General features: G+C 44.1%; 1 protein-coding gene and 27 non-coding genes across 29 annotated transcripts; 27 read left to right on the top strand and 1 right to left on the bottom strand.

The window, feature by feature from the left end:
• Nucleotides 1-1,316: 1,316 nt before the first annotated feature.
• On the bottom strand, nt 1,317-22,665 carry LOC144084927 (SH3 and PX domain-containing protein 2A-like). Of its 2 annotated transcripts, XM_077613772.1 has the most exons (8): nt 22,035-22,665; nt 9,765-9,878; nt 8,027-8,110; nt 4,419-4,536; nt 4,020-4,348; nt 3,891-3,940; nt 3,470-3,589; nt 1,317-3,407 (listed from the first exon to the last, which is right to left on the bottom strand). In XM_077613772.1, exons 1-8 carry the CDS (start codon nt 22,246-22,248, stop codon nt 1,533-1,535), a joined length of 2,904 nt encoding a protein of 967 aa, XP_077469898.1. In that variant the 5' UTR covers nt 22,249-22,665; the 3' UTR covers nt 1,317-1,532. The 2 variants fall into 2 exon arrangements, with proteins under 2 accessions (XP_077469898.1, XP_077469899.1); XM_077613773.1 differs by lacking the exon at nt 8,027-8,110.
• Nucleotides 11,218-11,290, top strand: trnar-ccu (transfer RNA arginine (anticodon CCU)). Its single transcript has one exon. It is a non-coding gene; the product is annotated as a tRNA-Arg (tRNA).
• On the top strand, nt 11,590-11,662 carry trnar-ccu (transfer RNA arginine (anticodon CCU)). The gene has a single exon. It is a non-coding gene; the product is annotated as a tRNA-Arg (tRNA).
• On the top strand, nt 12,617-12,689 carry trnar-ccu (transfer RNA arginine (anticodon CCU)). The gene has a single exon. It is a non-coding gene; the product is annotated as a tRNA-Arg (tRNA).
• Nucleotides 12,952-13,024, top strand: trnar-ccu (transfer RNA arginine (anticodon CCU)). Its single transcript has one exon. It is a non-coding gene; the product is annotated as a tRNA-Arg (tRNA).
• On the top strand, nt 13,119-13,191 carry trnar-ccu (transfer RNA arginine (anticodon CCU)). The gene has a single exon. It is a non-coding gene; the product is annotated as a tRNA-Arg (tRNA).
• trnar-ccu (transfer RNA arginine (anticodon CCU)) lies at nt 13,400-13,472 on the top strand. The gene has a single exon. It is a non-coding gene; the product is annotated as a tRNA-Arg (tRNA).
• On the top strand, nt 13,674-13,746 carry trnar-ccu (transfer RNA arginine (anticodon CCU)). Its single transcript has one exon. It is a non-coding gene; the product is annotated as a tRNA-Arg (tRNA).
• trnar-ccu (transfer RNA arginine (anticodon CCU)) lies at nt 17,346-17,418 on the top strand. Its single transcript has one exon. It is a non-coding gene; the product is annotated as a tRNA-Arg (tRNA).
• trnar-ccu (transfer RNA arginine (anticodon CCU)) lies at nt 17,514-17,586 on the top strand. The gene has a single exon. It is a non-coding gene; the product is annotated as a tRNA-Arg (tRNA).
• trnar-ccu (transfer RNA arginine (anticodon CCU)) lies at nt 17,684-17,756 on the top strand. Its single transcript has one exon. It is a non-coding gene; the product is annotated as a tRNA-Arg (tRNA).
• Nucleotides 17,852-17,924, top strand: trnar-ccu (transfer RNA arginine (anticodon CCU)). The gene has a single exon. It is a non-coding gene; the product is annotated as a tRNA-Arg (tRNA).
• trnar-ccu (transfer RNA arginine (anticodon CCU)) lies at nt 18,019-18,092 on the top strand. Its single transcript has one exon. It is a non-coding gene; the product is annotated as a tRNA-Arg (tRNA).
• On the top strand, nt 18,188-18,260 carry trnar-ccu (transfer RNA arginine (anticodon CCU)). The gene has a single exon. It is a non-coding gene; the product is annotated as a tRNA-Arg (tRNA).
• Nucleotides 18,355-18,428, top strand: trnar-ccu (transfer RNA arginine (anticodon CCU)). The gene has a single exon. It is a non-coding gene; the product is annotated as a tRNA-Arg (tRNA).
• Nucleotides 18,523-18,595, top strand: trnar-ccu (transfer RNA arginine (anticodon CCU)). Its single transcript has one exon. It is a non-coding gene; the product is annotated as a tRNA-Arg (tRNA).
• On the top strand, nt 18,691-18,763 carry trnar-ccu (transfer RNA arginine (anticodon CCU)). Its single transcript has one exon. It is a non-coding gene; the product is annotated as a tRNA-Arg (tRNA).
• Nucleotides 18,858-18,935, top strand: trnar-ccu (transfer RNA arginine (anticodon CCU)). The gene has a single exon. It is a non-coding gene; the product is annotated as a tRNA-Arg (tRNA).
• Nucleotides 19,026-19,098, top strand: trnar-ccu (transfer RNA arginine (anticodon CCU)). Its single transcript has one exon. It is a non-coding gene; the product is annotated as a tRNA-Arg (tRNA).
• trnar-ccu (transfer RNA arginine (anticodon CCU)) lies at nt 19,530-19,602 on the top strand. Its single transcript has one exon. It is a non-coding gene; the product is annotated as a tRNA-Arg (tRNA).
• Nucleotides 19,699-19,771, top strand: trnar-ccu (transfer RNA arginine (anticodon CCU)). Its single transcript has one exon. It is a non-coding gene; the product is annotated as a tRNA-Arg (tRNA).
• Nucleotides 22,666-24,759: 2,094 nt separating the features above from the next.
• On the top strand, nt 24,760-24,832 carry trnar-ucu (transfer RNA arginine (anticodon UCU)). The gene has a single exon. It is a non-coding gene; the product is annotated as a tRNA-Arg (tRNA).
• Nucleotides 24,833-25,119: 287 nt separating this feature from the next.
• On the top strand, nt 25,120-25,192 carry trnar-ccu (transfer RNA arginine (anticodon CCU)). The gene has a single exon. It is a non-coding gene; the product is annotated as a tRNA-Arg (tRNA).
• Nucleotides 25,193-25,314: 122 nt separating this feature from the next.
• Nucleotides 25,315-25,387, top strand: trnar-ucu (transfer RNA arginine (anticodon UCU)). The gene has a single exon. It is a non-coding gene; the product is annotated as a tRNA-Arg (tRNA).
• A 320-nt stretch (nt 25,388-25,707) lies between these two features.
• trnar-ccu (transfer RNA arginine (anticodon CCU)) lies at nt 25,708-25,780 on the top strand. The gene has a single exon. It is a non-coding gene; the product is annotated as a tRNA-Arg (tRNA).
• Nucleotides 25,781-25,900: 120 nt separating this feature from the next.
• On the top strand, nt 25,901-25,973 carry trnar-ucu (transfer RNA arginine (anticodon UCU)). The gene has a single exon. It is a non-coding gene; the product is annotated as a tRNA-Arg (tRNA).
• Nucleotides 25,974-26,278: 305 nt separating this feature from the next.
• trnar-ccu (transfer RNA arginine (anticodon CCU)) lies at nt 26,279-26,355 on the top strand. The gene has a single exon. It is a non-coding gene; the product is annotated as a tRNA-Arg (tRNA).
• A 107-nt stretch (nt 26,356-26,462) lies between these two features.
• On the top strand, nt 26,463-26,535 carry trnar-ccu (transfer RNA arginine (anticodon CCU)). The gene has a single exon. It is a non-coding gene; the product is annotated as a tRNA-Arg (tRNA).
• Nucleotides 26,536-26,775: the final 240 nt, after the last annotated feature.

Raw genomic sequence — 26,775 nt, 5'->3', positions numbered from 1 at the left:
AACTGGTCTGTTTAGAAGATTTGAAATTTTACTTCCCTATTAAGACGGGTTGGAAAGTAATTATAGTCACAGTTCGACTTTCAGGGCAAAATGGCAATTGCTGTTGTGAGTTGAATGGTTTTTAATCACAATTCGTGTTTGGGGGGAAACAGTGGGCTGGAATTTGTGAGATGCTGAACTCTGCTGCTCTCCAGTGGGCAAAAAAAATTCAACTGGAATTGACCAACCCTTTTCTTAATGTTTCCTCTATACTTAAATGTAGTATTTTTTTTAATCACATTCCATTCAAAAATGGGAAAAAGAAGAGTTCAAAAAGTGCATTTATTTTCATTTTCAGGCACTTTAGTTATTGCTGCTTGTCACACATTAAAAAAATGGACAAAAGTGAGCACCCAATTTAAGGCTTCATGTAAAAAATATAAAGTCAAATTTACTGCCCAGCAGAAATGTATTTTGACATCAGAATGGCGTTAAGAGCAGATGTGTCAAGTTTTTTGGCGAATGATCGAGTACGTCAAAAGTTTTCAGTCAATGAATAAATACAGATTTGGCTTTTTTCTTGGTTTAACCTTCAAAGGATTAGTTGGTTGTTTTTTTTTACGAAAAGCCATCATAACTGGAGATGCTCAAAAAAGTAGGACAACATAAATGTGTGGAATATTTTACATAATGGTGATGTAGAGTACGAAAAAATAAAGCTATAAAAACATGCAAAAAAGACAGCACCAAGATGTGACTAAAACAGCAGCAAAAAAGAAAAAAAAGTTAAGTTTGAACAGCTCAAGGCTTTGTCAGTATAATAAAATCAAACATGCAGAAAGCTTAAAATACATAGAAAGTTCTACAAAAAATCTTTACAGTAATCCCCCACTTAGTCACACCAGAAAAAAAAAAATCCCGTACCATCTATCGCAATTTCTCGTGTATATTATGGACTCATTTTGAATATTGAGGGCTGCCATTTTTTCATAACAACCTGACAAATTTGTCAAATGTGCTCTTGTTTTTTGGGGTATTTATTTTATTTATTTAAAAATTTAAAAGAAATAACTGGGGGCATTTTTTTTCTATGACGTTTGACAAGTGTCTCATTAGGAAAGTAGTACTACATACGGTGTCAAAGACATTTGAGGGGAGGAGCTAAGAATAGGCCAGTTCGTTAGCAGAAGTTGTCAAAACCTATGAAGGGGAGGAGCTACGATTAGGCTGGTTTGTTGGGGTAAATTACCAAGTGACTAAAATCCAAATTAAAGAGCAGAGGAATTTTGAGAATGTTTTTGAAGTGTGTAGAAGACAAAAAAACCAAAATTAAAAAAAACATCTAAATATCATGGATTTAGTTTTTAGGTCTGTAACAAATATTAGGAACATGCTTCACAATTCGCAAGCGGTCGCGGTCCAGATCCCCCTCGAGTTGAAATTACCGTAGTTCCTATAACGAGGCCACCACCGAGGCAAGAAATTGGGCTTTTCAAATGTTCTTTGGCTCCGCCCTTCCCCCCGCGTTCGGAGGCGCACCAGCTCCGAACACGCTAAGGCTTCCTCTCGAGGTAATTGGAAGGAACCCAGCCTTTCCTGGGTTTGCCGCTGTCCAGCACCTTGCAGTACCACCAGCCGTTGGGGTTCCTCTCCAGAACCTCCAGACGGGTTCCCTCGGGGAAACCCATGGTCTCCTCGTCGCCGTGGTAGTCGGCGATGGAGACGTAGATCTCCTTGAGGTTGTTGTGGATGATGTGCGGCTTGGGCCTGACAGCCGACACGGGCAGGGCGTTCTTCAGGGGGCCGCCGGCTGAGAATTCCGGGCCGCCGGCGCCGGGGAGGGGACTCCGAGCCAGCGGGGCCACGTTGTTGGGCGGGGGGCCGCGCGGCGCCGTGCCGAAGGAGGCGTTTCGACGCACCGTGGGGCTGGCGCGCGGGTTGTCGCCGGAGTTGAGGGACTCGTTTCTCCTGAGGGAGCTCGCCGGGCTGGGGTGGTCCCGGATGGGAGCTGAGATGAAGACTGACTGAGGTCGGACCACCTGCTGACGCTTGCCGGCGTTCTGCTTGAACGAGCCGAACAGGCCGACCGGCTTGGAAAGACCGCCGGGCGGTTTGGAGGGGATGGGGGGCGTGGCCTTCTTCAGGTTCTGGTTGAGGTTGTTCATGGCCTGCACCCGTTGCTCGTTCTTCTCCAGGCTGTTGGACTTGCTGAGGCTCCCGGGCTTGGACGGCGTTCCGTCCGATTCGGAGCCGCCGCCGCCGCCGGCGGGCTCCAGGAAGTAGGTGGGGGCCCAGCCCTCCGCGTCCTCCCAACGCACGTACCACCAGCCGCTCTCCTGCTTCTCCAGCACCAGCACCTCCACGCCGGCGGGGAAGCTGAGCTCCGACTCCTGGACTTTCTCGTACGGGTCGGTGGTGCGGTACAGGACGCAGCCTTCCGCGTCCGAGTCCCCGCGGCTGCCTTTGGAGTAAACGGAGGAGAACTCGGAGGACGTGCTCTGAGACGAGAAGGAATCCTCGGAGGAGACCACCGAGGCGGTCTCCGAATCCTCGCCTTTGCTCTTGCCGCCGTTCTTCAGCTGGCCCGTGGGTCGCAGCTGTCTCCGCAACGTGCTGATGTCCATCTTGTCGCCGCTGGACGCCTTGGCCAGCTGCGGCTTGGGCCGCACCACCGGCTTGGGTTTGGACGGGGACCTGGCGTTGGGGGACGCTTTGCTGTCCTCCGGGAGGTCTTTTTTGTCTCCCGCCGATGATTCGTTGGAGGCCTCCTCGCTCTTCCTGGAGGTTTGGCTCCCGTTCAGGTTGATCTTCAGCTTACTGGCCGCGGATCTCCACCCTCCCGATTTGGGGACGGCCGTCTTGCCCGTCTTGCCCGTCTCGGACGCAACGTTGGCCTTGGATTCGCGGCTCGGCTGCCGTTCCGGGCTCTCCTTGAAAGGCCGGAAGCCTTCGTTCTCGTAGATGGACTCCTCCTCCACCTCCGCCTCTTGGCTGTCTTCAAACGACCCGCACATCCTAAAGGAGGCGCTGCGGAGAGAAGACGCCGGTGACGGTTTGGAAGAGCGTTGCGATCCCTTCTCGGAGGACGTGTCCTCGTTTTTGGCGTCCACCAAGGAGGCTTCTCCTCGCAGGAACTCAAACTCGGACTCCAAGTCCAGGTCGCCGATGGCCGGGACGTCGTACTCGGGTTCTTCGTATACGGGCTTCCCGGGCGAGGCCGGGGACTCGGGAGCCTCGGGGGGCGCCATCTCCGCCGAGTCTTGCTTTTTGACGGGCGGGGCGGGAGGCGGGATTTTTGGCCGGCACAGCGTGCTGGTCCTACGGTTCAGGTTGGGCTTTTTGCGTTTGTCAATGTAGGAACACGGAGCCCAGCCTTCTTGCTCTCCGATCTGGACGTACCACCAACCTCCAGAATTCTTCTCAATCACCTAAAAAAAAAAGAACGGACATTAATCGTGAAAATAATTGACTTGGATTGCGTGATTGTCACCTCAGCTTTTTGGCCTCCGTTAAAACTGATCCCGTCAGAGATGCAAGACTGGAACTCGGCAATGGTGTAATACTCGGCTTCAACTGTGGGGGGCTCTGGTGGGGAGGGCAAAGGAAATCCCTGGGACGAAAATATTTGTAAGTATTAGTCGTTCAATATGCTTTTTTTAATATCCTATACATACTTGCTTCGTATATGGAGATCTAAAAAAAATACTAACTAAAAATCACAGAGGCAAATAAGCAAATAAGAATTGGTTCTAATGGAAAGGCTAATCAAAACAGACTAATCAACACTACTGAAGCATTTTGCTTCTGAAAAAAATTAGGAACAGCTACTATGTAAAAATAAAACATCTTTTATAGTCACAATTGTCCCTATGACATAAAATATGATGTTATGCGACAAAAAGCTCTCCTACCAGGGTTGCATCTCTTCGTGGTGGAGGTTTTTGTCTTAGAACTGGGGAACCTACAAAACAGCAGTATAGGTTAAATACATCAGACATTTACACGACGGAGATTTAGATATCTTAATAAGCGCCACTAACCGATTTCGACGCGGTGAGGTGCGACGCGGGCCACGGCCGGCGAGGCCTGCTCCGTTTTGCCCTTTCCGTCTGGAGGCCCGCCCACCGGGCTCGATTCCGAACACGGGACCGGCAAGCTGATCTCCCTGCGGAGCGCCCGCGGGCTCGGCGCTACGCTCTCGCCGCCTGCCTCCTTTTCGCTCTGACCTTTCTTGTTGAGCAGGTTGCTGATCTCCATGATGTTCCCAATGATCTCCACCGGGCCGGCGGCCGGCTTTTTTCGGGGGGAAAGCTCTTCTTTCATCTTCTTCAGGTAAGAAGCTGGAGCCCAACCTTCCTTATCTTGGTACCTGCAAATCCAGAAGAAAAGCAGTAGAAATCCAAACTACTTGTGCCTGTGAACAAAATCTGGAGACTCACCTGATGAACCACCAGCCTTCCAGGTTTTTCTGAAGAACTTCCACGACGGCTCCTTTCTCAAATGCGATTTCATCTTTGCCTTGGCTGGTGTAAGCTTGCACTGTGACATATTTCTCTTCTGCCAAACAAAGCAAAACATGCTTTAGATTCATGATTTAGTTTGGATTTTAATCATTTTTTACTGGATTTTTTTTTACAATAACCTGGAGCTATGGAAAAGCTATTGTAAAATGAAATAATCCTATTTTGAATAAGGTGATCCTGCTTCTAAGTCACTTTTAATCAATATTTACTGGATGTTTTTTTACAATAACCTGGAGCTAGGCAAAAGCTATTGTAAAATGAAATTTTCCTATTGTGAATAAGGTGATCCTGCTTCTAAGGCACTTTATTTTTTTGCATTAATAGTTTTTTCATTCATTTTTCAACATTGTAATTTTTATTTAATTATTTATGATTTTTTTTTATTTATAGGTTTGATGAATGATATAAAATGGTTAAGTGCATTGATTTTAAGACACATTTTAGAATATTTAGGAAAGATAAGGGTTTTAGGTATGCTGTGTAGTGATGAAAATGCATTTTGTAAACTGTGTAATGGTAATTTATAAAGGTATAATATTACATTTTGAACAGGGTTGCAATTGGCTAGAAACCAATCCAGGGTGTCCCATATCTCGCCGAGGTAGGCTCCAGCACCCCCCATGACCTTTGTAAGGATAAGCGTTTTAAAAAAATGAATCAATGGACACTAAACAGCCATAACTAAAAATGTATTTTCTTTCATTTCAACATACACTATAGAGCTCGTTTATTGGAAAATATGTGAATATATGAAATTGCAGCGCATAATAGCGGGAGAGGCTCCGTGCTGATTTATACATTCCTGCAAGGCCATTGTAGAGACACCATTTCCCGTCATTATGGCCAAGAAAGCAGGACGCCAAAAAGTCCAGAGAAGATCAAGAAGAGTGTTTGGGTTCCTGCTTACTCATTTGGTTTATATCGAGCAGATTAGAATTGGTTGTTTTAACTTGGAATGTATTTTTTGGGGTTGTTTGTTTTTATTTTTGCATGCCAGCCGTCTTTTTTTCCTCAATTTGAACAAAGCTATGCAAAATTTAAACCATAAATGAGGCTTATTAGTAGAAAGAAAACATGCAGATTAGTTTTCCAACACAAAATATGGTTGTAGAAGCATTACTTTGAAATATTTTATCTTATTTTTTGGACTAAAATAGTCCAATTTGTAAAATTAATCTTTTTTTATTGTGGTTTTCTTGACTTTTATGCTCTCTTTGTATTGAGTGTAGCTATAAATATTTTGTATAGTACTGTAGTATATGTTTTTTTGCAGATTATTTTGTTAACGTTTTTCTCATTTCTGCCCCTTAGTCGCTTAACTTGAATATAAGACAGTTGTTGGCCCATTTTTCACATTTCATCATAATCAATGTCCTCATATTTGGAGAAAAATGATGCTGACTTTGCCAATCTGAATCAAATGTTAAAAGATCTTTCTCATTTTGGAAAGCTAAGCAAGCTACTATAAAAAGTGTCTTTTCCCATCTTTTAAATACACGTCAGATTTTCACCTGTCAACTCCACGAGTTCCCAGTATAAATCATTTCCCAGCTTCTCCAAACTTTGCCAAGTTTATCCAGGCAAGCATAAACAGTCCAGCAAGCCCCAAAGAAGAATATATTTCTTCTTATCTTTTTTGTATTTTTGACCTCCTGGACTCTTGTGCTGCCGGCTGAAACGTGATCCCCCCCACCCAAACAATATCCAACCGAGCAAAGAGGGGAAACTCTGATGTTTTGTTAACCACAACATTACTGGTTCAATAGATTTGAGTGGAGTCAGCAAAATTCTTTCTCTTTTCTTTCTTTTTTTCTCTCCGTGTCCTCCTTCGAGCAGAATTTAGAACGAGGCCCATTCCACTCCGGAGTTTTCCTCCCTTAATGGTGACCATCTTGGCCCACGTCATTTTTTTCACAGGTCAAAATGAGTTGCAATTTACATCGTAGCCAAGTAAAACCGACTCCTAAATGCCCATCCCTAAGTGTATTACGCAACCGATTTCCGAGCGTGGGCGAGAACCGTTTGGAAGGATTTGGCAGGCTTGAAATGAACGTTTTGGAACATCACTTTGCTAATTGTTTGTTAGTCAGAAAGCTACTGATTTTCCCTCAGTTTTTCCCTGGAGACACAATTGCTGGATTCGAAAATGATTCCAAAGCGTTTCGACGTGCAGAAATGATATATTAATGAAGGAATGTATGATATTGACCCTGTGAAAATAATAGCTCACTTGACCCCGCCCCCCACTAAAAGAATATTGCTTATAGGAAACCACCAGATGGCGGTGTAGCACGACTTTTATCCGAATGGAATTCATCAATTTACATTAGCGTGGAAAGATGGCTGCACTACTGAAGAATAAATGAAGTTCCTCAAATCACCTCAATTTACAGTAAGGTTTTTGGTGTTTTAACATTTTTTACATTACTAGTATTTGTACATTAATTTGTTAATTTGAACTGACCCTCTTTTTAATCGCATTTGATTTTTTTTCATCTGATGAAAGTATTTAAATGAACTTGTTCATTTGCACTAGGACAAGGGTGTCACTCGGGTTGGATATAATATTTAGATTTTTTTTGTATAAATCGATTAAAAGAACTGGATTAAAATCCCTGAATATTCAGTTTTTTTATAGATCTAAAACAATGTTTATTTTAGCTTTTTTAGATATATTTTTAGATTTTACAAAATGATTTTTGAACTAAAAACACAGAAGAAATGGATTAAAAAATTAAAATTATTGATTTAAAAGGGGGAAAATCAGGAAATTTAATATACATCTATACTCTTCATTTTAATTTGATCCTAAAACAGAAAGTCGGCACTCATGATTTACTTTCCCAGGCCACACAAAATGATGCGGCGGGCCAGATTTGGCCCCCGGGCCGCCAATTAGACACATGTGCACTAGAATATAAATATGTCTCGGCCTTTTCATTCGTTCATCCACCGAGCCGCTTTTCTCCGACAACAAACTAATTTATCTCATATGACTTACCGTATGCATGCATGTACATCTATGTGTATGTACATATATATATATATATATATATATATATATATATATATATATATATATATATATATATATATATATATATATATATATATATATGTATATGTATATATATGTATATATACATATGTGTATATATATATATATATATATATATACTTCTGAGACATGCTTATTTATTTATATATTTATTCATGTATTTATTTATTAACTTACTTATTACCTATCTATTTATGTCTAAAATGCCTTTCCTATTTCTGCATCCTCACCCTCTTGCTACTGTGACAATGAAATTTCCAGAATACGGGATGAATAAAGTTATCCAATCCAATAAAAGTTATCCAATGACGGCCACATTTTTGCCTTACAAATTTTCGGGATGGGATGAATTCAACTCGGTGTCAGTGGTTAGTCAGATGGGTTTTACACAAAGACGCCATGCGAGACGAGACATGGGGGGCGAGGGTTAGGGTGTAAACAAAGCGCGGCATCCGTCGCACTTCACCTCGGCTCTGCTGCCGGCTGATGACACCCCCCAGCGTCCATCTCCGGTCCAGCCTCTTCAGGTGGGCCTTGTGTCGCTTAGTGACTGACGGACACAAACGTGGAACAGACAGCGTACATGGAAAGCCACACACAAGATGCATATGAGGACGTTAACGGTAATGACGAACGGCTGAATGGGAGGGTTACGGGGGACGTGTTAAAAAATACCAAAAAAAATACAAAAAAGATGTCCCTGCGGTTTTTAATGAGGATGTTGTTAGTTAGCATGGTTTCCCCATCCTGTCATATTGAAGCATCTGCGCCACACATTGTTGCTCCGAGGAACTTCGTCGGATTACAGGGACGGCTGACTATGTCTCATAAACCTGTGCAGGTGCACCTAAGAAAATGGTCGCCCCATTTACGAAATGTTAAATTTTTGCACAGAAAGGGGATTGTGTGGCAAAAAAACATGTTTTGGGCACAGGGTTACAAAATGTTCATGTTTGTTTGGGAGTCTAATAATCATTTCCATGCTTCATTTGTTGTTGTTTCCAACAAAACGCTGCATAAGACTTTTGCTAATATGCTGCAATTGCTTCACTTTCATTTCAAAAGAGTCCAAAAAGGCAGAATGTTCCACTTATGTGAATTTGAGACCACACGAACGGAGGGGAAAAAAAGCCATCCAAAGGTGTTTTCAGCTTGAAGTGGTGACAATATAAAGCCAAAAGTATCGGGACGCTTGACGTCAATTGGGTGGTGACTCCTAATTTGAATGATAAGGTCATAAAAATTAATTAGAATTGAAATTCAGTTCTTCCAAATAAAAGTCATGCCTTGACGGAACAAAAAAAGCACTTTCCCCCAAATTGTTCCCACTGACTTGGAAGCCTAAAATTTTCCAGAATTTCTTGCTAGAGACTTAATATGTGTCTCAAAACTATGTCCATGTCTATATCCCAGTAGTGTATAACTGGTACCAGTCAACAGCTACTGGAATAGCCCACAGGGTTCAAAATATGGCTTAAAACTAGCAGTCTATTGTTTAAAAAAAGTGTTCCTAAGCATTAAAGTGAGTCTTGATAGTGTCATACCTTCATACTTGATTCCTAGAAAGATTACAAATATAATTTTCCCATTATTTATTTGTTTATTTAGAAATGCAGTTATTTTAGAATGTGTTTTCCACTTACTTGTCCTCTGCCAAAAAAATTTGCTTGCACTACCAGACCCCATTTTTCTTGATAAGATCCAAGACACCAAAGCCCGACGGGTAGGTGGTCAGGAAGTGATGTCATTGTAATTTTACTCTCTTTTGTGTCTACGGTTGTAAAGCTTAGGAGCAAAGTGAAACATTTGCCAGGTTATGTTGCGTCTATGACATCACCATCCTGTTTTACCATCAAAGTCGGGGGCCTAAAAGTACAGGAATTGGGGGTGAAGTGATTGGATGGCCTACCACGTGAAAAGTGAGTGACATTCTGGTGTGTATAATGTCTTAGTGTGCAGCGGTCTGCTCCCTTCTGGAGCCCCCCGGCATTGACGCAGTCTTGAATCCCTACACTGTTCGAGCGAATGCACTTATGATGGCAGACGGACAGGAAAGTGTTTGACGCCGGACGTTTGGAGTCGCTCGGACGCGGCGTTTGTGTACTCTCGTCGTGTCGTCTTGTCGGCGACCAAAGGCCGGTGGATTCGTGGTTATAAAGCGCCGCGTGTTTGTGGCTGTGGGTGGCCGGCCGTGCCTGACCTACCTTCCCCGCTTTTTGAGGCGCCGACCTCCGAGTCGTCCCGCGTGCCGCTGTGGGAGTTGAGGTAGGTGGCAGGGACCCACCCTTGCTCCTCCGAGGTGCTGACAAACCACCAGCCTGTGGAAAAAAAACCACAGGGGGCATCACGGTTTGAGATTTGTATCAGTGGTTTTCAAATGGCAAATTCAATTGATGTCCCAAACTTGGCTGCTTGTTGTCATGGTGATTGATACAACCACGTTCGCAGATTGAAAGCTTCATTCTAACACCAAAATCAGTCATTTCAATGTTTATATAACAAATCTGAGCACAAAATGCAATTAAAATGGAACTCTAACATTTCTAACTGCTGCAAATGCTAAATTAAAAACACTATTGTTGAAGCATTTTGCTATGAAGCGTTCCATTGTTACATCAAAAAGAGAAGTGTGAAGTAATAGGTTTTAATTGTTTTTCAATAATAGTGGTGACTAGATTTTAAAGTTAGACCTATTTTGGAATGCAGATTTCACAATGTGCTAGAAAAAATATGACTGCAGATTTCTCAACGTGCTAGAAAAAATCTGCAGATTTGGCCAATGATGGCTTCTGCAGGGGTCCCTTTAAAAATGCCCCAAAAAATGGAACTTTTTCAGCCCCAATCAAACATGCTTGTCACAACTGGAATCTAAACCGTCCTAAACATAAACACGGCGCCACCCCATTCTCTTGTTTGCTGTGGTAACAGAGATGCGATGCACCTGACAGCTGCTCAGAGAACCATCAAGAGAACGGGAGCGTTCCATCCCATCTGGCCCGAGACTCGTCTACACGTGTTCTTCAAGAAATGCTGTTTTTGTGGGATTTTAGTTCCACCGTGGGAAGAAACAAATGGAAAACCCCCATTGTAATGGGTTGTTACCACGGTGCTGTTTTGGGATCGCAGCAGCTTATTAGTGCCATCGCGGTGATTCATGTGGACGTCGATGCTATGTTAGCTGGACAGTAGCATGGAAACATGGTTGAGGACAAGCCGGACATGACGGATGTCAAAATTCTCAAATGGCTGTTTCACATAGATTTTGGGCGGGTCAGTAACGTCAAGAAGGCTGGCTTGTTGGGTGTCTGTCTTAGACTCAAGCTTAGAACAAGGCATGTCTTTGGGTAAAACCTGTGGTTCAAAAAAATGTGGTTTCTGTAAATCATCGAACAGCCGAGCGATGCAGCCAAACAGGCGTAGATAGACGATTATGAAATGTTTTAGCTGCCATAAAATCAGCAACAGAAGCTGAAAATGAATTGTTTACATGACCCCAGTTGCCTAATGGATAAGGCACTGGCCACCTAAACCAGGAATTGTGGGTTCATGTCCCATCTGAGGTAACAATGTCTTCAATGACCAGTATTTTGGTCATTTGCCTCTTTACATCAGACTGAAATGAAAATCGAAAGAAGCTCAGAAATATGTGCTTCCGTAGCCCCAGTGGCCTAATGGATAAGGCACTGGCCTCCTAAGCCAGGGATTGTGGGTTCAAGTCCCATCTGGGGTGACCAACATCTTTAATGACCACCATGTGTAATGAGGGCTCATCTCTTCACTCAGTGCCGGATAGTTGCTCTTTGCATGTTTATAGCAGACTGAACCAAAACGTGAAAGAAGCTTAAAAATAACCAAGTGTATGGCCTCAGTGGCCTAATGGATAAGGCACTGGCCTCCTAAACCAGGGATTGTGGGTTCAGGTCCCATCTGAGGTGACAATCTCATTAATGACCAGAATTTTGGCTACTTAGCTCCTTACATCAGACTGAAACAAAAATCGAAAGAAGCTCAGAAACACTTGTTTCCATGGCCCCAGTGGCCTAATGGATAAGGCACTGGCCTCCTAAGCCAGGGATTGTGGGTTCGAGTCCCATCTGGGGTGACCCATAACTTCAATGACCACTGTTATGGCTAATGACCAACCTGTGCAAAGATGGAGCTTCTATTTGTACAGGCTTTATAGCAGACTGAACCACAACATGAAAGAAGCTAAAAAATGAATGATTGTCTGGCCTCAGTGGCCTAATGGATAAGGCATAGGCCTCCTAAATCAGAGATTGTGGGTTTAAGTCCCTTCTCGGGTGACCCATAACTTCAATGACCACTGTTATGGCTATTTACTTCCGTATTTGAGACTGAAACAAAAATCAAAAAAGCTCAGAAATAGATGTTTCCATGGCCCCAGTGTCCTAATGGATAAGGCACTGGCCTCCCAAACCAGGGATTGTGGGTTTGAGTCCCATCTGGGGTGACCCATAACTTCAATGACCACTGTTATGGCTAATGACCAACCTGTGCAAAGATGGAGCTTCTATTTGTACAGGCTTTATAGCAGACTGAACCACAACATGAAAGAAGCTAAAAAATGAATGATTGTCTGGCCTCAGTGGCCTAATGGATAAGGCATAGGCCTCCTAAATCAGAGATTGTGGGTTTAAGTCCCTTCTCGGGTGACCCATAACTTCAATGACCACTGTTATGGCTATTTACTTCCGTATTTGAGACTGAAACAAAAATCAAAAAAGCTCAGAAATAGATGTTTCCATGGCCCCAGTGTCCTAATGGATAAGGCACTGGCCTCCCAAACCAGGGATTGTGGGTTTGAGTCCCATCTGGGGTGACCAATGTCTCCAATGATTGAATGAAGCTCAGAAATACTTTTTTCCATGGCCCCAGTGACCTAATGGATAAGGCACTGGCCTCCTAAACCAGGGATTGTGGGTTCAAGTCCCATCTGAGGTGACAATCTCTTCAATGGCCAGTATTTTGGCCACTTGCCTCCTTACATCAGACTGAAACGAAAATCGAAAGAAGCTCAGAAACACTTATTTCCATGGCCCCAGTGGCCTAATGGATAAGGCACTGGCCTCCTAAGCCAGGGATTGTGGGTTCGAGTCCCATCTGGGGTGACTGATATCTCCAAAGACCAACCTGTGCAAAGACAGAGCATCTCTTTGTTCAGTCTTTATAGCAGACTGAACCACAACATGAAAGAATGTTTCAAGAATGCCTTATCCATTAGGCCACTGGGGCCATCTGGGGTGACCAATGTCTCCAATGACCAACCTGTGTAAAGATGTCTGTTCACTCAGTGCCAGAAAGATGCTCTTTGCATGTTTATAGCTGACTGAACCAAAACGTGAAAGAAGCTTAAAATTGATTGATTGCATGGCCTCAGTGGCCCAATGGATAAGGCACTGGCCTCCTAAGCCAGGGATTATGGGTTCAAGTCCCATCTGAGGTGACAATGTCTTCAATGACCAGTATTTTGGCCACTTGCCTCCTTACATCAGACTGAAACAAAAATCAAAAGAAGCTCAGAAATAATTGTTTCCATGGCCCCAGTGGCCTAATGGATAAGGCACTGGCCTCCTAAGCCAGGGATTGTGGGTTCAAATCCCATCTGGGGTGACCGATATCTCCAATGACCAACCTGTGTCAAGATGGAGTATCTCTTCATTTGCTATCTGATGGGTATTCTTTGCGGCTTTGCAAGATTGTGGGTTCAAGTCCTATCTGAGGTGACAATGTCTTCAGTCACCAGTGTTTTGTCCATTTGCCTCCTCAAAGCAGACAGAAATAAAAATTTGAAGGAAGCCCAGAAATCCATATCTCCATGGCCCCAGTGGCCTAATGGATAAGGCACTGGCCTCCTAAGCCAGGGATTGTGGGTTCAAGTCCCATCTGGGGTGACTGATATCTCCAATGACCAACCAGTGTCAAGATGGAGCATCTCTTCATTTGCTGTCTGATGGATATTCTTTGCGGCTTTGCATGATTGTGGGTTCAAGTCCCATCTGAGGTGACAATGTCACTAGTGTTTTGTCCAGTTGCCTCCTCAAAGCAGACAGAAATACAAATTTGAAGGAAGCCCAGAAACCTATATTTCCATGGCCCCAGTGGCCTAATGGATAAGGCACTGGCCTCCTAAGCCAGCGATTGTGGGTTCAAGTCCCATCTGGGGTGGCCAATATCTCCCCTGCCAAACATGAGGAGCATTTGTCCCTTCTTACCTTTATTCTTTGCTTCTCTACAGCGGACTGAACCAAAAAAGTGAAAGAAGCTCGAAACTCTAATTTGACTCTTAATTGCTATTGTACTGATGTTGTGACTATTTTGCTTTCTAAGTAGAAAACAACTCTATAAAACTACTCTATTTCCAAAGACTTCACCCATACAGGCCCTGAACCTTAGCTATCTAAACAATAGAAAAAACATGAAAAATAATCTTGCCATGCACTCCAAATTCAGTTTGCAACTTATTCTTGTATATTATTCTTGAACAACTTGGATGTATACACAGGAATAAATCACAACAAGCTGTCGAGAAGTGCAGTAGCAAAGACGCAAATACACACAGTGCAGATGTCATTTTTGGCAACATGGATGCACTGTTTTGTAAAAGATCACACACCAAGTCAATCACAAACGGCCGTGTTTTCAAACGGCTGTTTATCGCAACCAGCCATTCTCTGTGTTGCTAACAACAACAGAGAAATTTTCGACCACAAGTCGGGAAAAATGACCGAGCGTGGCCAATTGCTGACTACCAGCAAGCATTTCTGTCCTGTATGACAGGGCAGCAAAACTCGGCATATGAAATCCATCAAAGCACTTGAAATGCTTTAAGTGGAGTTCTTCATCGTATCTGCATCTTTATAGGAACAGAATGTCTTGCAATGTGCAAAAAAACACTCCATGTCGATCCAATGGCTTTATTTACAAACTCATTGCGCAAGTTATGAACAGACTACTAAACTCTGTTTTTCAAACTGCTCTTGACATCTGGAAACTGCACACATGTTCATTTTCACTGTAATCCAGACCAGATTGGCGCAACAGGAAACAAAATATACACAAATTGTTTTTTCACTCAAAAGGACAGAATGATATGTGAACACAGACTGCCTTTCCACGCCATGAATCAACGGCACGACTGACATTATTCGACCCGAAACGAATTCAACCTTTCACGAGCATGTAACAGCAAAAAAAGCTGTATGCTTCTCGCACAAAACACTGATTCAGCAGCGAACCGACGCTTTTTTTCACAACCTGGAATGACGAGGAATGCGTCGACGCAGCAGTCTTGCAGATATTTGACACCACTGTCAAGAAGAGCTGCAGAAAACCCCATTCACTTCCAGCTCCTGTATTTATTAACAGTAGATACAGTATCAACACACAAGGGGGATGTATCAGAACGACGCAGACACACACACATACACACAGGCTTCCAGTTTTCCTAAAACACTGGGTTTCAATTACCTGGGCGCCTCGGGTGTACCGAAAAGGCGGGGTTGTGGGAAAAAAAGGCACAACACGACTTTCAAGAACTAATGTTGACCTAAGAAGCGGCCTTCTCTGGCTCCAGAACGGTGAAAGGATCGCCTCATGCTCTGAAAACGAAGCGCTACTTGTGCACAGGGGAGGCCCCGCTGATGTGGAGACACAGCGAGCCTTCAACGTGTGAAAGGCCACCTCTGGAAATGTGGCTTTCCCTTAGCGGATGCTTGCAGACTTGCCGTCTTGCTTCCTAATTTGCGCTAGTTCAAACTATTTGTGTTTCCCTCTGACAACCTCTCGTGAAAATGAAGCTTAAAAGTGACACTTTCAAACACAGAATGAGGTGAATGCCTCCAATTTGTCCCAGAAGATGTCGTACAATGTGCAGGAAGGAGGCTAATGCGTCTTCCATGTGCTTCTATGACTCCACACCATAACTGAAACAATGATTTGGAAGAATTTTCTAAGGGGGAAAACGGCGAACCCTGACAGATCATAAACGTCATCCGACACATTTGGGTCGAAACTATAATGACTCGCAAGCCAGGTCTTCCTCATGCACTGACCCTCGGGGATGCCTTTATGGAAGACTGACATGAACGAACTCTAAAAACTGCTGAAGATCATTCCAGAAGAGTGAAATATTCAGTTTCCTTCCAGTTTCAGACATGTCACCGAATACTTTTACGGCACTCTAGCCACTCAACTTAACTGACCTTCCACCGCCAACAAGGGTGAACACAAAAAAATGGTATAGCCTATGGAACAGATGTAAGAAATATAAAGACTACATATGCCATCTTGTGGCCTTCCAAGAAACTGTAGGCCACCTCCATTGTCACAATACCAAATAAGGGAGTAGGATCACCTTTCCATTAGCTTTCTGAAGAATTAGGCCACGTTTCACATGAAAGTGGTTCAAGTAACAGCTTGGAGTGGCCCAACACCTTAAAAAGAGCCCTTTTTCACCCTTTCATTTGTCACCAAAGTGGATGTACAAATAGTTTGGGATCGCAGAGGATAAATCAAAAGACTTTCCAAACATACGCTTGCTGAGCCGAGCAGTAAAGCTCTTCTTGCCCTCAGCCCGCAGACAGACGCCGGAGACTACAGTAAGGATATATTTTTACCATGTGAGCGTAGAGCAGACATCCAGGCCATCCATCATGTCGTTTGGAGGGCCGCAGCGGCTTAATCTTGCAGAATTTCCTGCAGGTTCAGATGGCGTTTAGCCATGAAGTTGAACATCAAAAGCAGGTGAAAAAACCTCTTTACCTTCCAGGTTTTTAGCCTTTGTGATCTGCCAAAGCCTCCAGCGGGATGCAGAAGAACATTAAGTACTACTTTTGTCCTTAGCAACCTTTAAGGTTTTCATATGTCTTCACTTACTGACTCCACCCTGATGATTAGGAAGGGTGGGGCCAGCACAATGCATGCATTATAAATGTGGTGCCAGGGGGTCTTGGGGCATTCCTGGACTTCATTTTGAATTAATGAAGCCTGATCTAGATGTGGAATTGTGTCAAGTTAAACACGAGCTGGTCCGTAGAGAGATTTGCTACACAAGACTGGGCACAGCTGGTCTATGGTTGCCCCTGAGGCATTGGCAAACTGGCTATTCTAAGTACATTTCCATAACGAGAAGGGTTTTTTTCTGTTCCCGTCAAGTGTTGAATCAAATATTCAACGGAAAGTGTTAGCAAAAAGGTAGGTGCTAATATTAAAACACCTATTTTAAACTGTGGAGAGGAATCCTGAAGGATCCATTAAGTTATTACAAAGAAACAACCCCTCCGACCCACTAACTTTGGCAGGAAATGACTTTTTCCATTTCTCCACTAGTTTCTTGCAGTGCTCAACAAGCAACACCCCCACCTCCACCAAAGTCCCAACCAAGAAGACACATTTTAGAAAGTATGTTAATCACGAGAAGGGAGCGTTGACGGAATCATAATAAAGCTGATTTTTATTCAGGAATTAAAGCTTATGTGTTGACAGTCAAAAACGACACCAGTTTATCCATTGCAACATACGTATAAAACATTATATCTATGTATAATTTGTCATTGTTTTTTATGTAAAGATATCACCATAAACTGCAGTACCCCAGCCCCCAGTGGCCTAATGGATAAGGCACTGGCCTCCTAAACCAGGGATTGTGGGTTCAAATCCCATCTGGGGTGGGCCATACCTTCAATGACAACCAATTTTAGCCATTTTCTACCTTATATCAGACTGAAACAAAAATCGTAAGAACCCCAGAACTATTTACTTCCATGGCCCCAGTGGCCTAATGTATAAGGCACTGGCCTCCTAAGCCAGGGATTGTGGGTTCAAGTCCCATCTGGGGTGGGCCATACCTTCAATGACAACCTTTCTTGCCATTTTCTACCTTATACCAGACTGAAACAAAAATCGAAAGAACCCCAGAAATATTTGCTTCCATGGCCCCAGTGGCCAAATGGATAAGGCACTGGCCTCCTAAGCCAGGGATTGTGGGTTCAAGTCCCATCTGGGGTGGGCCATACCTTCAATGACAACCATTCTTGCCATTTTCTACCTTATATCAGACTGAAACAAAAATCGAAAGAACCCCAGAAATAAACTTGCTTCCATGGCCCCAGTGGCCTAATGGATAAGGCACTGGCCTCCTAAGCCAGGGATTGTGGGTTCAAGTCCCATCTGGGGTGGGCCATACCTTCAATGACAACTGTTCTTGCCAATTTCTACTTTATATCAGACTGAGACAAAAATCGTAAGAACCCCAGAACTATTTACTTCCGTGGCCTCAGTGGCCTAATGGATAAGGCACTGGCCTCCTAAGCCAGGGATTGTGGGTTCAAATCCCATCTGGGGTGGGCCATACCTTCAATGACAACCATTTTAGCCATTTTCTACCTTATATCAGACTGAAACAAAAATCGTAAGAACCCCAGAACTATTTACTTCCATGCCCCCAGTGGCCTAATGGATAAGGCACTGGCCTCCTAAGCCAGGGATTGTGGGTTCAAGTCCCATCTGGGGTGGGCCATACCTTCAATGACAACTGTTCTTGCCATTTTCTACCTTATATCAGACTGAAAAAAAAATCGAAAGAACCCCAGAAATATTTGCTCCCATAGCCCCAGTGGCCTAATGGATAAGGCACTGGCCTCCTAAGCCAGGGATTGTGGGTTCAAGTCCCATCTGGGGTGGGCCATACCTTCAATGACAACCATTCTTGCCATTTTCTACCTTATATCAGACTGAAACAAAAATCGAAAGAACCCCAGAAATATTTGCTTCAATGGCCCAGTGGCCTAATGGATAAGGCATTGGCCTCCTAAGCCAGGGATTGTGGGTTCAAGTCCCATCTGGGGTCGGCCATACCTTCAATGACAACTGTTCTTGCCAATTTCTACTTTATATCAGACTGAGACAAAAATCGCAAGAACCCCAGAACTATTTACTTCCATGGCCCCAGTGGCCTAATGGATAAGGCATTGGCCTCCTAAGCCAGGGATTGTGGGTTCAAGTCCCATCTGGGGTGGGCCATACCTTCAATGACAACTGTTCTTGCCATTTTCTACCTTATATCAGACTGAAAAAAAAATCGAAAGAACCCCAGAAATATTTGCTCCCATAGCCCCAGTGGCCTAATGGATAAGGCACTGGCCTCCTAAGCCAGGGATTGTGGGTTCAAGTCCCATCTGGGGTGGGCCATACCTTCAATGACAACCATTCTTGCCATTTTCTACCTTATATCAGACTGAAACAAAAATCGAAAGAACCCCAGAAATATTTGCTTCAATGGCCCAGTGGCCTAATGGATAAGGCATTGGCCTCCTAAGCCAGGGATTGTGGGTTCAAGTCCCATCTGGGGTGGGCCATACCTTCAATGACAACTGTTCTTGCCAATTTCTACTTTATATCAGACTGAGACAAAAATCGTAAGAACCCCAGAACTATTTACTTCCATGGCCCCAGTGGCCTAATGGATAAGGCACTGGCCTCCTAAGCCAGGGATTGTGGGTTCAAGTCCCATCTGGGGTGGGCCATACCTTCAATGACAACTGTTCTTGCCAATTTCTACTTTATATCAGACTGAGACAAAAATCGTAAGAACCCCAGAACTATTTACTTCCATGGCCCCAGTGGCCTAATGGATAAGGCACTGGCCTCCCAAACCAGGGATTGTGGGTTCAAGTCCCATCTGGGTTGGGCCATACCTTCAATGACAACTGTTCTTTCCAATTTCTACTTTATATCAGACTGAGACAAAAATCGTAAGAACCCCAGAACTATTTACTTCCATGGCCCCAGTGGCCTAATGGATAAGGCACTGTCCTCCTAAACCAGGGATTGTGGGTTCAAGTCCCATCTGGGGTGGGCCATACCTTCAATGACAACCATTCTTGCCATTTTCTACCTTATATCAGACTGAAACAAAAATCGAAAGAACCCCAGAAATGTTTGCTTCCATGGCCCCAGTGGCCTAATGGATAAGGCACTGGCCTCCTAAGCCAGTGATTGTGGGTTCAAGTCCCATCTGGGGTGGGCCATACCTTTGATGACAACCATTGTGCCATTTTCTTCCTTATATCAGACTGAAACAAAAATCGAAAGAACCCCAGAAATATACCTGCTTCCATGGCCCCAGTGGCCTAATGGATAAGGCACTGGCCTCCTAAGCCAGGGATTGTGGGTTCAAGTCCCATCTGGGGTGACCCATACCTTCTATTAAAGACTTTTTGGCCATTTTCTTCCTTGTAGCAGACTGAAATGAAAATCGAAAGAAGCTCAGAACTGTCGGACAGCATCGCCCCAGTGGCCTAATGGATAAGGCACTGCCCTTCTAAACCAGGGATTGTGGGTTCAAGTTCCATCTGGGGTGACACTAAATGAGCCAACTCTTCATCACTCCTGCTGCAAGAGCTGTCGCTAATATTGTGTCATTCAGACATTTCAGCAGAACATGCAACTTTGGCTGGAAAAGTGAGGAAAACTGGCCTCCCTCAAAGCACTGTCCCAGATTCCCTGCCTGTCCTGGCCTGACATGTTATTTAATCCAAACTACGGAACACGTGAACACCCAGTCAGCAACATTATAATAAACAGCAGGGCGAAGTTAACACTTGACAAAATCAACTTCAACGCCAAAATTGTTCTTAATGCGTTGAAAAACACAGCAAAATGTGAAGAGATCAGCAGATTTGTGGCCTGCATCGCCAATTAAGAGATCAATATGTCAGAACATGTTTAACTTAGATTTTATGACTTTCTCTACTTGGGGGAAATTTCTACTAAATTAAATGAGCTCTGAATTCCTGTCGGCCACGTGCATGTGTTGATATTGGCAAAGCCCGATGAAGTGATGTCACTCAGTCCGATGGAGCGGCGTTAGCCTACTTCCATTGCGGGAGCTTTTTGCTAATTCCTCACTGGAGACAAAACCTCCACTTTTGGCCCAACATCACCACTGATCGATGAAATGGCGAGGAAATTCATGGTAGAGTGTCTGCAGTGATCAGCAGATCTGGACCACAATCAAAATCTAGAAATCTCAGACCAGGGGTTCCTGTTTTGCATCTCCAAATGGTTAACCCCATTCCGGCAAGTCCCTCATCCCGTGAACCCGATCAGGATAAGTGCCACAAAATGGATGACTACATCTAAAAAGCTAGGAAATCACAATGCCAGCATGGAAGTAGTCAATCAGATTCTCCACGGATGGTCGGCACGCAGCAGGTAGCTGAAAGGCATTGTGGAATTTGACTTCCTCCGAAACCTTGGATAAAACGGCTGCACGGTGGTGGTGCGTATGTCTGGCTGTGGCTCCCCATTGGGCTCAGATCCTACTGGAGCGGCGAGTCAAAACAAATACGTGAACCTGAGGCTCCACGCAGGACACTTCAAAGTCATCCCGTGCTACGTTCTCCTAGCTTAAGGCTGGGAGTTTCGCTCACGCCCGTGGTGGTGAAAGCCAAGTCCCCTTCCCTTCCAGGTCGCAGTTTTCCTCCTCTGTCTCTCTTTTCCATGGCATGCTTCTGAAGAACACATGAGTCCCATTACCGTTTTACTGTCTCAGCACACCATTAAAGCTCAGCGTCAAACCCGAGTGGGACGAAACCTCCCGGGCTCATCTTGCCATTTGCGTTTTAAAGCCGCTTCATTTGAGAGTTTTTACCAAAAACACATGGATTGGTACTGCTGGGGTTCATTACAAATAACCACGACGTAACTGCGACTCTTAAGTATCATCGTCAGATTGAATTTAATGTGTTGTAAAGCATTTTATCCATTTTGGGTTTTTTTGTCACGTATTCAATTTCCGTACCGCATATCCGCACAAGGGTTGCACAGGGTGCTGGAGCCTATCCCACCCTAAATTGGTCGTCAGCCAATCGCAGGGCACAAGGACACAGATGACCATGCTCATGCAGTAATACAGATAATTGCATATTTTGGAAACTGGAGTATCCTGAGCCTAGGAGAACATGCAAACGCCACACTGGATGTGTGGAACCCACCAGGGATTGAACCCTCGATCTCAATGTTGCGAAGCGGACGTAGTAACCACTCAGGCCAGCCTGTTTTTTTTCTGTGATGGTCAACAGGTTTTGTTATGGTATCTAAAAATGAAGCCCCCTCATATTTTCCTAGGGGTTAAACAGCTGACTCGACTCTTTACAGCTGGCATTTGTCAATCAGGCACGTCTTGCTGGCTTTCCATTAAAGTGCGGCGGAATAATTAATACAAGTCTGGGAGAGGCGGAATGCTGGCTTCTCGCCTGAACTAACAGGGGGACAAAAACAGGGCTGACTGCAGGCCAGAATGAGCCTCCAGATGGAGCTAAAACTATGTGGATATGCGACCCCAAAAAAACAGAAGAGGCTTTGGCGTGCGACGTTTAAACGAGCTGACGAAGCATCGCATCACAAAGACGTTTGAGTCATGCCGTTGTGCCGCGTTTGTTTTGATCACTCACCGCTCTCGCTCTTCTCGATGACGTCGACCACCTCACCCGCTTGGAGGCTGATCTCCGCAGGTTCCTGTTTCTCGTAACTGGCCACCACCACGTACTGTTCCAGGAGCATGGGGTCCGAGGCATCCAAACCTGGAGTCGATGGGAAAAAACAGGCTGTCAGCCAGCTGCCGGCCATAGGTCCCCTGGAACGGCCGCTGGGCACGCGTTGTGCCATAGGCCACTTTGTCACTGGATCTCAGCCAATCGCAATCTTCACGGGGCTCAGTGCATCTTCCCGAGAGTCTAGCCATAGATCGGCATCCCCCTCCAGCCCAACGTGAGGGGCAGTGGAGATGCAGATGAAGTCTACCAAGAGATCATCATCCCCAAAAAGGGAACACTCAGGCAGAAAAATGAAGAAAATCCATGGCGCGTCCCGTAAACCGCCTCATCCGTAGTGTCCCAAAGTGCTGAAACCGGCTCAGGTAGAAGGAGGACCATAGTTGGTAGCGGCGCCCCCGATAAGATGCCGCGCCAGTCGTGGAAGTGTTAAGGACGAGGGAGCGAGAAATGGCTTCCCTTGGAAAATAAACCATCTGCTAAAAAGCCTCCTTCTCCCGAGTCGGTCGGGGCTGGGACTTGGAGGAAGAGTAGGGGGGTTGTGTACGCCAATCATAAGAGTCGGCACCAGAGGCCTTAAATAGAACCAGATGAAGGGGCTGGAACAGCGCTGGGAGGGAAGGACCTCCGCTCCGTCTCCGTGAAACACTAGACCTCGGCCTACGGCGTGCGGCGCAGCCAATGGAAATGTTCCTTTCTCTACCTCGCTGCGTTAACCGTGTCAACACCAGCGGTGACTTAGTTTGAGCTTGTTTTCCTAACTCGAACGCATCGGTCTCCGAGCATCGGCCCGAGCATGGGCAGGCATGCCCGCAGATGGCTTTTATTTGTGAGGATACTCGGAAATGTGAGCCGTGGCGGACGGGAGGAGAAACTGAAGCTTAATGGTGAAAAATCTCGCAAATAGGTGAAGTGGACTGAAACGACGCAGCGCTAACAAGACTCAACTGCTGCAATCAGTTCACCTATAAACAAATGTTTCTGCTGACGACACTTTAATGTGGCAGCCAATGGTTTGAAGCTTTTACAAATGGCTCACATGATAGGACAAATTGCATTTTATTGCCCTAAATTGAATTTTACTGCACTAAAATCGATACATCGCAGCTAATGTGTTTTGTTTTCATTCGAACATGAAACGCCCAGTGAACTGAAGAACTCCTTTATGAAAAAATATTCAGTTAATAAAACGTTTCGTAGCGAAACATTAGTCGTAGCTGTTTTTCTAAACATTGAGCAGGATGTGTTTTTGGGGAAAATTTTGGGCAATGAAGCTATTACACATTATTCAAAGAGAATTGAAAGCTAAAATCCACTTAAAATCAATTCCAACCTTTACATTTTTTTAGCACCGCCTATAGATTGAGCTAAAAGCCACTACATGTGGTACCAAGCTGCCAAAAAAATGACACTACATTCAAATCCGGTGCACAAAACCCACCCATTTTAAAATGATAGAAAAGCTAACTTGCTTATGCTGAATCACGAATATGCCAGAGTTCACTGCCTCAATATTGGAATTGATAATGCTGACTGCAAATAGACAACATGATCTTTTTTAATGCACTTATGATGATTTGAAAGGGAAGAAAAGCCAGACATTTAAACCTTGGAAAAGACAAAGTCCTCAGTAGGGGAAGCAAAGGATGCATTTATTTTTCAAACTCTTGCTGGAAAAAGGAAGCGTGTTTTAGTTTTTGGCCGAAAAACGCAAACATATCCATCGGAATGAAGCTCATCACTTGAGACAGGCCGGATTTGATTTCCATTCACCAAATATATCACCAGTCCTCACACACACCAGAGAATACTCCCAATACTCTGGATATCTATTTAAGCTCACCGATTACAAATTTGCACTATTTGTGAAGGTCGACTGGTCGCCATCCATCTTTCAATTCCTACTAGACGGTCTAAAATCACGTTGTATTGTGAAGGACGGTCGCCCAAACCACACGGCTGGAGACGAAACGCTACTTCTATTTGAGGTATTGTCTCCTCGTCTTCCAAGTATAATATGATGGTGGTTATAATTCAGTTGACGCAGGCAAAAGCATTCATTTTCCAAAGGGTACATGAGTGTTTTTACATTGGCTGATGACTTACTACAGTGGCGAAACGAGGACGCGAGTGCCACAATGCTTTCTACGGATCGTAAAACTCAGAAAGTACTCATGCGTATGTTGGCTTTCCTGGGTAATTACTCATTTCAAATGCGGTGGGTGCACATGTGTTTTGTGGTTGTAACTATTTTGCTGTTATTCAGTATGCTTCTCAACTAATAGAGTAATTGAGCTTGGTGATTGGTGGGACAAAGGCTAGCCACGGGTGTCAGCAAATCAACGTTTCAGGTTCATGTTGGCTGTAATTTGGAGTAATCGTTAGCCAGTCTGCAGCGATCATTCACTGCCCCCTCCCCAGTCCAATAGATTGGACATTTATTGCCCAAATTTTTAACTGCTCTTAACCCCAGTGGCCCAATGGATAAGGCACTGGCCTTGTGGGTTCAAGTCCTGGGTTGACCAATTTCTCCACTAACTACTAACAGTACCTGACATTTACTCTTTGCTAATTAAAGCAGACTGAACCAAAAAAGTGAAAGAAAGTCAAAGCTGTAATTTGCACGACCCCAGTGGCCTAATGGACAAGGCACTGGCCTTCTAAGCCAGGGATTGTGGGTTCAAGTCCCATCTGGGGTGGTTAATATCTCCACAAACTCAGTTGATGTTTGCTGATTTGTAGCAGACTGAACCAAAAAGTGAAATAAGCTCACAAAGCCAACTTTGCATGAGCCAGTAACATAAATAAACATAAATTCATGCCCTACAGCCAGTATGGAAGATGAATGAATAAATATATTCATTTCTATGTGCTGTCTGTTAAAAAATCAAATGCAATTTGTAAATGTGACATTTTGGCAATTTGCTTATTTGATGGCAGACTGAACCAAAAAGAGAAAAAAAGCTCAGAATTAATGATATTCATTGCCCCAGTGGCCTAATGGATAAGGCATTGGCCTCCTAAGCCAGGGATTGTGGGTTCAAGTCCCATCTGGGGTGACCACTTTCTCCCCTGACCACATGGTCCTATTCTTTAGTAGTACCTGACATTTACTCTTTGCTAGTTAAAGCAGACTGAACCAAAAAAAAATTGAAAGAAACTCAGAAGAATGATTTACATGACCCCAGTGGCCTAATGGACAAGGCACTGGCCTTCTAAGCCAGGGATTGTGGGTTCGAGTCCCATCTGGGGTGGTTAATATCTCCACAGACTAACACTATCACTCAATGTATGTTTGCTGCTTTATAGCAAACTGGACCAAAAAAGTGAAATAAGCTCTCAAAGCCACCTCTGCAGGGCCCAAGTAACATAAATAAACATAAAAACATAAATTCATGCCCAACTACTAGTATGGAAGATGAATGAATAAATATATTCATTACTATGTGCTGTCCATTAAAAAATAAAACTCTAATTCTATATCTGCAATGATTGACGTTTGGCCATTTGCTTCTTTAATAGCCGGCCGGCTGAACCAAAAAGTGAAAAAACCGCAGAAATAATAATTTTCAAGGCCCCAGTGGCCTAATGGATAAGGCACTGGCCTCCTAAGCCAGGGATTGTGGGTTCAAGTCCCATCTGGGGTGACCAATTTCTCCACTGACCATGTGGTCCTACTCTTTAGTAGTACCTGACATTTACTCTTTGCTAGTTAAAGCAGACTGAACCAAAAAAGTGAAAGAAACTCAAAACAAGGATATTTCATGACCCCAGTGGCCTAATGGACAAGGCACTGGCCTTCTAAGCCAGGGATTGTGGGTTCGAGTCCCATCTGGGGTGACTAATATGTCCATTGACTAACACCATCACTCAGTGCATATTGGCTGCTGTATAGCAAACTGGACCAAAAAAAGTGAAATAAGGTCACAAAGCCACCTTTGCATGGCCCCAGTAACATAAATTCATCCCCTACTGCTAGTATGGAAGATGAATCAATAAATATTTTCATTACTATGACCTGTCCATTAAAAAATCAAACTCAAATTCTACATCTGCAATGACTGACATTTGGCCATTTGCTTCTTTTATAGCCGACCGGCTGAACAAAAAAGTGAAAAAAAAGCTCTGAAATATTGACTTTCAAGGGCCCAGTGGCCTAATGGACAAGGCACTGGCCTCCTAAGTCAGGGATTGTGGGTTCAAGTCCCATCTGGGGTGACCAATGACTAACATGGCTCTACTCTTTACTAGTACCTGATATTTACTCTTTGCTATTTAAAGCAGACTGAACCAAAAAAGTGAAATAAACTCAAAATTTTGGTTTGCATGACCCCAGTGGCCTAATGGATAAGGCACTGGCCTCCTAAGCCAGGGATTGTGGGTTCGAGTCCCATCTGGGGTGACTAATATCTCCATAGACTCACGCCATGACTCAGTTTCTGTCAGTTAATATTTGCTGTTTTATAGCAAACTGAACCAAAAAAGTGAAAATAAGTTCACAAAGCCACCTTTGCATGGCCCCAGTAACATAAATAAACATAAATTCATCCCCTATGATGAATGAATGAATGAATGAATATATATGTGCTGTCAATTATTAAATATATCAAACTCAATTTCAATATCTGCAATTACTCACATT

Source organism: Stigmatopora argus, chromosome 11, assembly GCF_051989625.1.
Source record: "Stigmatopora argus isolate UIUO_Sarg chromosome 11, RoL_Sarg_1.0, whole genome shotgun sequence".
In the NCBI taxonomy this organism is placed as follows: Eukaryota; Metazoa; Chordata; class Actinopteri; order Syngnathiformes; family Syngnathidae; genus Stigmatopora; species Stigmatopora argus.
This window is presented reverse-complemented; position numbering and strand designations above follow the sequence as displayed.

What these genes read in the sequence shown, in the direction of transcription:
- LOC144084927 (XM_077613772.1), bottom strand. Translation starts at nt 22,248, where the DNA reads ATGGCACAACGCGTGCCCAGCGGCCGTTCCAGGGGACCTATGGCCGGC. An exon ending in GAAGGCTGGTGGTTCATCAG is followed by an intron (nt 4,349 to 4,418) that starts GTGAGTCTCCAG and finishes CTGGATTTGCAG; the next exon opens with GTACCAAGATAAGGAAGGTT. An exon ending in ACCTCACCGCGTCGAAATCG is followed by an intron (nt 3,941 to 4,019) that starts GTTAGTGGCGCT and finishes GCTGTTTTGTAG; the next exon opens with GTTCCCCAGTTCTAAGACAA.